At 54.0% G+C, this 8,345-nt stretch overlaps 1 protein-coding gene across 2 annotated transcripts in view; it reads left to right on the top strand.

The window, feature by feature from the left end:
- The first annotated feature begins 234 nt into the window (after positions 1-234).
- The window catches only part of SNX33 (sorting nexin 33), a 75,644-nt gene continuing 67,533 nt past the window's right edge, over positions 235-8,345 (top strand). For both annotated transcript variants that reach the window (XM_035138152.2, XM_035138151.2), the window contains exon 1: positions 235-3,285. In XM_035138152.2, coding sequence (XP_034994043.1) covers positions 1,857-3,285 — 1,429 coding nt within the window. In that variant the 5' untranslated portion in view covers positions 235-1,856. The remainder of the gene's footprint in view (positions 3,286-8,345) is intronic.

Here is an 8,345-nt window from a genome sequence, read left to right as displayed (position 1 = left end):
CTCCCAGCTCTCCGCTGGTTGCGGATGATGGGAGTTGTAGTATCAGAATAAAAAGAAGAGTCCCCCCCCCCGCCCCGGAGCAGAACAGCTCTTCTTGGTGCTTCCCCCGGGAGAGCCGGCGCGGCTCCGGCAGCGGTCTGCAGAGGGCAGCCGCGGTCCTCGCTGCCTGCCCGGGGTGACTCTGGGTCGGCGGCTGGGCGGGAGCGTGTGCGCGTGTTCGCGCGCGGCCAGCCGGCGCCCCAAACTTCCGAGGCTGCCGGGCCCCTCGCGCGCGTCCCAGAGCGCGACCTGGGCCGCCGGGAAGAGCCGTGGCGGAGAAGGGCGCCGAGAGCGAGAGCACCGCTGCGCCCACGAAGAGGCGGCGGAGGGTCGGAGAGAGGAGGGCCGCCGGGTGGCCGCCCGGGCGAGGGAGGGAGGGAGGGAGGCAGGGCTGCTCCGCCTGCTCCTCCGGCCGCCCCGCCCCACCTCCTCGCAGCCCGGCCAGAGCCGAAGCGGCGGCGTCGGCGTCGGCGTCCCGGCCTCGTTCCCGGCGGAAGTGGCTCCCGTTGGCCCGGATCCTGATCTCCGCGCAACCCGCCGGGCTCCGTCACGGCAACTCCGCGGAAACTTTCGGCGCTCGCCTCCCCTTGCCCGGCGGGACGGAACCCGCGCTCGCTGCCCTTTCCGTTTCGACTCCGCAGGCGCAAGATCCCCGAGGCGCCGGGAAGCGGCGACCGCCTCGCGCAAAGGACTTTCCTGCCTCTCGGAGGAGGCGGGTGGGATCCGAGGAAGGAGTCCATAGCAAAAGGCACCTGCGGCCTTGAAGGGATTTAACGCTTAGCTGGTGGAGCGGAATCCCTGGAAGCGAGGAGATCTATTTGGAGAGCTGCCGGGGGGGGGGGGGGGCAAGAAAGTCCCGTTGCTGCGTGGAATCCTTCTGCCTTTTCGCCCTCCCAGCAGGGCCTGCAAAGTAGCAAACTACTTCTGGTTTCTATTTCATTTTCTTCCCTCCTGGCAAAAGACATCAACAAGTTCTCTTGAACTCTGTGCTTGCCCTGTTGAAATAGGAGGGGCTGTGCATGTTTGTGTTATTCTGAGGACTAAAGGCGTGACCATTCAGTTTTGGATTGACTTGCTGCTTTTCTGTCCCGTCCCCCCCCAACCTCTGGAGGGTTGTAGATTTCAAATCAGACCCAAAAGGCTTGCAAAGGCTTGCAAAACATTTTCGATCTGTAATAACAACAGTAGGGTTTTTTCAGTTATTTTTTATTCTTCTTTTTCTTGAAAGGCGTTTTTTTCCAGCACCATGATCGTGCATTATGCTGGATTCACTTTCAGATAAAATCGAGCAAAATTATTTAATTTTTAAAATATACATACATTTTGAAAGATAAACTTTCCTTACAAAAGCCCTATCTTGGATATCACTCACCTGATGGGAGACTGCTAAATTTTATGTGTACTTCAGGGTTGGTTCAGGAATAACTTGTTTGCAAGATAAAATCAACACAGGACTGACAGTTTTGTAAGTTATCCATGGATCTGACCGAGTCCTGTAGAACCTGAAAGGGGGGCAGGGGTTGACAATGCTGTTTCCTTTGCCCTGAGCTGGTCACCCTTGACCAGGGCCTGCCCACTGGGAAATTGGTTGGCCCTGATAAACCTCAGGACTGATTCTGAAGAAAGAGACAAATTGTTTTGGTCTTTTCCGGGAAAGTCTATGAAACTCTTTTGATTTCGCAAAAGTGTTTCAGATTTCAAGGCACACGGCAAGTGCTGTGTTTAAGTAGGGACTTAAGTATTCAAGAAACCACGGCAGTGCTTGTGGTGGGGAGACCTTTTTGTGTCAGCAGCAGGCTGTACCACAGTGAGCAGCCATGGCAATGAAGGCCAGGGCTCTCTACAGCTTCTGCAGCGAAAACAAGGAGGAGATCAGCATCGAGGAGAACGAAGAGCTGGTCATCTTCAGCGAGAACTCATTGGACGGGTGGCTGCAGGGGACCAATAGCCGCGGTGAGACCGGCCTTTTTCCTGCGTCCTACGTGGAAATCCTTCGCTCCAGGACAGCCTCAACTTACTCAGACTACTCCAGCAGCCCAGCCAGGTCCCCTGGGAATGGCTCCTCCTGCTATGGGACCCCACCTAACACCAGTGTCTCCCACCAGGGCAGCTTTGAAGATGATGATGACGATGACTGGGATGAGTGGGATGACAGCAGCACGGTGGTGGAGGAGCCCAGGAGCAGGGCTGGCACCAACGGGCACCCGTCCCCGCACCCGTCTTACCCTGGGCCGTACAATATGGGCTACCGGCCCAAGCCTTCCTTGGAGAGGCAGGACAGCATGGGGTCTTCCAAGAGGGGCAGCGTGGTGGGGAAGAACCTCAACCGCTTCTCTTGCTTTGTCCGGTCTGGGGTGGAGGCCTTCATCTTGGGTGATGTCCCCATGATGTCTAAGATCTCAGAGGCTTACTACATCGACATGGGCCCCAGTGGGCCCCAGTGGAGGCCCAGTCCGCACCCTCTGGTCTGCTCTGTGGAGGATCCCACCAAACAGACCAAGTTCAAAGGCATCAAGAGCTACATCTCCTACCGGCTGACGCCCAGCAGCACCAACTCGCCAGTCTACCGGCGGTACAAACACTTTGACTGGCTGTACAACCGGCTGCTGCACAAGTTCACTGTTGTCTCTGTGCCCCACCTGCCTGAGAAGCAGGCCACGGGGCGCTTTGAGGAGGACTTCATTGAGAAGCGCAAGCGGCGGCTGATCTTGTGGATGGACCACATGACCAGCCACCCAACACTCTCGCAGTACGAGGGCTTCCAGCACTTCCTCACCTGTGGGGATGACAAGCAGTGGAAGCTGGGGAAGCGCCGGGCGGAGAAGGACGAGATGGTGGGCGCCAGCTTCCTGCTGACCCTCCAGATCCCGACGGAGCACCAGGATTTGCAGGACGTGGAGGACCGAGTGGACATGTTCAAGGCCTTCAGCAAGAAGATGGATGACAGCGTGTTACAGCTGACCAATGTGGCTTCCGAGCTGGTGCGCAAGCACCTGGGCGGCTTCCGCAAAGAGTTCCAGAAGCTGGGCAATGCCTTTCAGGCCGTGAGCCAGTCTTTCCAGATGGACCCTCCCTACAGCTTCAGTGCGCTCAACGGTGCCCTCTCACACACGGGCAAGACCTATGAGGCTGTGGGGGAGATGTTTGCCGAGCAGCCCAAGAACGACCTGTTCCTCATGCTGGACACGCTTTCCTTGTACCAGGGGCTCCTCTCCAACTTCCCAGACATCATCCATCTTCAGAAAGGTAAGTGCAGAGTGCGCAGCTGTCCAGGCGGATGCTGCTGGGGAGGAGGAGGCAACCGGTGTGGCTCGGGTGTTGTGTAGAGGCTGTCCGTAGTGGTGCCTCCTTGTACTGTAGCATCTTGGAGCATGTGAACGTTACTGTGTGTTGCTGCTACAGGACCATTGGCTCGCATGGAGTGGAGGAAGTCAGGTCCTGAGGGGCTCATGATCTAGCACAACCTGGCCCCCTCTCCAGACGCTTGGGACTACAATTCCTCTCAGTGGGGCTGATGGGAACTATAAGCGTAAACATTTGAGGGCACCAGGTTGGAGAAGGCTGTTCTTAGGAAAGAATCGGAACCCAATGAGGAAGGAACATGTAATTCTTTCACTTATTATTGTTATTTTATTTTAAAATGCCTATTGCTGATTCCTTGAAAATTGTGTGCAACAGATAAAAACATCCAATAGATGATAGAAACAATGAAAAAAACTCTCAGTAAAGCAAAACACAACCATACGATCCAATCTCCATGGTGAGCAAGCAGGTGTGCCAATCCATAGGGATGGCAGAGCAGAGACCGGGAGGACAATTTTCACAAGGAACACTTTCTTTTATCACACTTACACTAGGTGTGTCTGCTTGGAAGCAGGTCCCAATGAATCCAGTGGTTTTTTCTCACCACCTCTTTCTTGTGTGTAGGTAGCCTTAAGTCAGTTTTTTTGCACCACCTGCTCTGTTGTGGTGGAGCCTCTGCAGTTGGTTTGACAGCCCGCCCTGGTTGCAAGCCTTGCAGCTGCTTATGCTGTAGTCTGGTTTCTGTGAAGGAAAGGGACATGGCTAGCTTGGCGGGGGTTAACACCCTCATGCAGTCTCCAAAGCAGGACTGGGAGGCTAAGTGGGAAGGAACCCTGTGACAAGGAAGTGGAAGGAAGGGTGATGCCATTCGTCGCTGACTCTGACCCCTCCACCACCATTGGCTCCCTGCTTCAGTGGGTCTGCTCTGAGTAAAGCTGACTCAGTGTAGTTGACTACATTGACAATGGAGTGTACCTCTTGGGGTGAAGTTAAATCGCTCTGTTAGCAGCGTCAAAGTGACCTCCCCAGGCACAAGTCTGTTCAGCGTGCCTGGAGGTCCTGGGCTGCCCAAACAACTAGACCCCCCTCTCAGTCTCACCCTCTTTGCTGCAGGAGTTGCTGAAGGAGGCAAAGGCTTTCAGGGATTAGAGCCCCCTCCATTGGACACAGGAATCATTACAGTATCTCCAATACACACAGGAAGAGGGGAAATAAGAGTAAATGGTTTAAGTCAGGGAGGGGGAATCTGTGGTCCTCCAGGTATTGCTGGACTACAACTCCCAGCTTGCGTGACCACTTGCCATCTGGCCTCTGGGGCTTTTGGGGGTTGACACCGAGCAGCACCTGCAGGGTCACAGATTTCCAGTCCCTGAAGCAGCACTGAAAGGGGATGTCTGTGGTGTTTCAGTACAAGATTCAGCTGCAAGAGAAGCACCCCGACCTTCACTGCAGCCGTCTTCCTTGCTTTGGCATTTTGGCCATTTCACACCTGTGAGTGGGAGAGACCAGCTTAACTCGAACTGAGGCCTAAGCAAATAGAAACCAACTGGCAATTTCCTGCTGGGACTAGTCCTTGGAAGGTCTTTCATTGACCTTCCTGTCAGCAGCTGAGCATCCGGAGGGTCTAACTGTTTGTTCTCCACCCAATTCCTGAATGCTGGATTTTTTTGCACTGCATGCAGTGAGTCCAGCAAAGGAGTCAAAAAACACATTTGCATGCTTGCTAGAGAATTGGGAAGGGAGCCTAGCCCAGCACTAGAAGCTAGGACACCTGCTTGGCATGCAGAAGGTTTCGGGTTCTGTCCCTGGAATGTCCAGTTTAAAGATTTGACTTGCAGGTGGGAGGAAGGGCTGCTCTTGGAGTCCCTGAAGAGTGGCTGCCAGAGTTGGCCCAGGCATGAGGCCGACGAGGCTTTAGCAGACCTCTAGGTGACATTCCTGTGGGTTCCCCTTGTGGGTGCCCCGCCTGCCCTGCCTCCTCCGCCATCAGAACCGATTTTTGACAAGGTCACAGCCATGTTGGGCAAGATCTCACCCCAAATTGGAGCAATCTTGCCCAAAATGGGCAGAGGTGGCGATGTTGCTTCTTCACCAGTGGTCGCAGGAGCCTCAAGGGCAAAATGGCTTGTGCTGCCCGGCTGTTGCCAGTCAGAGTAGACAATACTGACAAGTACCTGGCCTGGTCTGAGCGGTGGTGCTGGGGCCCGTTGGGGAAGGCAGGGAGCCCAGCAGCAGGTGGCACCAGAGCCAATGGCAGGTGGAGCCTCCCCATCCTAATTTTGTCTCCACTGTCTGTTGCGTTTCCACAAAGTTGGCCCTGAGACCAAGGAGGAGGAAGGTGGCAGGCAGGGCCGTCCCTCAGCCCAGATGCAAGTCAGAAGGCAGACAGCTGAGGGTCGGCTGAGAGCAGAGCTTCACTTGGGGCCAGGAAATTCCCTGGGAGAACACTGCATAACAAGGTCAGGAACTGAGTGTGTTGCTGGGGGAGAGCTTCTCTGGGGAAAGGGCCTGGCCATCTGACTGCTGCACACTTTTCTTGGAGGGCTCACGAGGTGGTGATGGCAAGTAGCACACCAGCCCTGCCGTGTCTCCCTTTTTGAGGCAGAAGTTGGGAAGGATGGGAATATTAGACATACCGTAGCTGTGTTTCCACCCAGGTAAAGGCTGCAGGATCAGGGCTGTGGGGTGGCTGTATTGAGATGGTGGTTGTGTGATGCAGGGAGAATTTTTACACCTGGAGTTTCTTAATAATAATAATAATAATAACAAGAAGAAGAAGAAGAAGAAGGATACTGACAAGCTGAGACGTGTCTAGAGGAGGGCAACCAAAATGGTCAAAGGCCTGGAAACGATGCCTTGTGAGGAACGGCTTAGGGAGCTGGGTATGTTTAGCCTGGAGAAGAGAAGGTTAAGGGGTGATATGATAGCCATGTATATAAAATGATGTCATATAGAGGAGGGTGAAAGGTTGTTTTCTGCTGCTCCAGAGAAGCGGACACGGAGCAATGGATTCAAACTACAAGAAAGAAGATTCCACCTAAACATTAGGAAGAACTTCCTGACAGTAAGAGCTGTTCAACAGTGGAATTTGCTGCCAAGGAGTGTGGTGGAGTCTCCTTCTTTGGAGGTCTTTAAGCAGACGCTTGACAGCCATCTGTCAGGAATGCTTTGATGGTGTTTCCTGCTTGGCAGGGGGTTGGACTGGACGGCCCTTGTGGTCTCTTCCAACTCTATGATTCTATGATTCTAACAATAATTTATTATTTATACCCTGCCCATCTGGCTGGGTTTCCCCAGCCACTCTGGGCGGCTTCCAACAGAAATATTAGAATACACAATTTCTTAAAGATTAAAAGCTTCCCTAAACAGGACTGCCTTCAGAAGTCCTTGAAAAGTCTGGTAGTTGTTTTTTTTTGACATCTGGTGGGAGGGCGTTCCATAGGGCGGGGGCCACTTCTGAGAAGGCCCTCTGCCTGGTTCCCTGTAACTCGGCTTCTCAGCACTGGACCTCAGTGTCTGGGCAGAGCAATGGAGGTGGAGACGCTCCTTCAGGTATCCTGGTATACTTTTCCTATGCCATGCAGATTGTGACCGAGATCTCTCAATCTCTAGCCGGAATGTACCATGTCAGGACTGGCACAGGGTGGAGTGCTTCTCTTGGGCCCTTTCCCTGCCCCAAATCCCTTCCATACAGAAAAAGAATCTGTCAGGGAGGAGAGATGCAGCCCAGCCTTCATCTTGATCTGGACTCCTAGGCATCCTCTCTGCAGGCCTTGCTCCAGAGGGAGGGGGGCCCACCTGTTCTGAGACTCCCAGCTCCCCTCAGCCCCAGCTAGCATGCCCAATGGTCAGAGGTGATGGGTGGGAGTTGTAGTCCAGCAACTCCTGGAGGGCAGCAATTACCCCCGCCCTGCTCCAGAGTCATCTTGTATGTGTATTTGGGGGTGAATAATCTGAAACAAGTGGGTCCTGCAAGCCTGCCAGTGCCACTCTGGTGTGTCCTGGGCCCTTTGGGCTACACAAGGAATGTCAGCCACACCCTGAGCTTTGGGAATAGAAGGCAGTGATGCTGTTTCCATGTTAGACAACTGCCACCCTGTGATTTTGCGCTCAGAGGACTCCTGTGCAGGCTCTTTCTCTAGTCACATGCCCTAATTGCCCTCTCATTCAAAAAAAAAAAAAGCATGGCATGGGCTGAAGTGCATTAAAAGAAGATCACTTGGATGAAAACTGGGACATGTGTATCTGATAGATAGGGAGCCTCCCTGCTCCCTGCCCCCATCATGCTCTCCCGGAGGCTCAGCTGTGCCTGTTGTGTACATTTGCTGTGCCTGCCCGGCATGGTTTTAAAAGTCAGCCCTGCTTTATTTCCCTGTTCCCTGCAGGCCATAAAAGAAATGCAAAAAATAAATCAAAATAAACAGTGCATGAAATGGCTGATGACAAAACCTACAGGCTGTCAGCCAGCATTAGTTGCCTCTGTGGCAGCAGCAATAGCAGTGCACAGAACAAGGTTCGGGTAACTCTGAGCAGCCTTCCCCAACCTGGTGCCCTCCAGATGTTGTTGGACTCCCAGAAGCCCAGTGGTCAAGGTTGATGGGAATTGTGGTCCAACAAGGCCTGGAGGATGCCGAGCAGATGGAGGCTGTGCTGAAGGACAGGATGCTGCCTTGAGCAACTCTCCTTTGCTAGCTGACAGGCTTTTCAAGATCTGGCAGGATGCATCCAATGTTTGTGTCAAGTTGGTGGTTGTTAAAAAGGCTCCGGAAGGGGCTTTGTCTTGGAGAAAGGCCAGAGCAAGGGAGCTAAGGGAGCACTTGCAGATGAGGCCAGAGTGCAGCTCCCAGGAACCCTGACCCTCAGCCATGCTCACAGCTTCTGGAGGGCCCCACATTGGCCCCCTCTGGGCCTGTCCTCTGCTATGGGCTGCTGAGTCTGGCCAGTATTGGAAGTGGCAGGTGCTGGACTTAAGGTGACCATCCACCCCCAAGATCTTACTTGAG

This window comes from Zootoca vivipara, chromosome 14 (genome assembly GCF_963506605.1).
Source record: "Zootoca vivipara chromosome 14, rZooViv1.1, whole genome shotgun sequence".
Classification (NCBI taxonomy): domain Eukaryota; kingdom Metazoa; phylum Chordata; class Lepidosauria; order Squamata; family Lacertidae; genus Zootoca; species Zootoca vivipara.
This window is presented reverse-complemented; position numbering and strand designations above follow the sequence as displayed.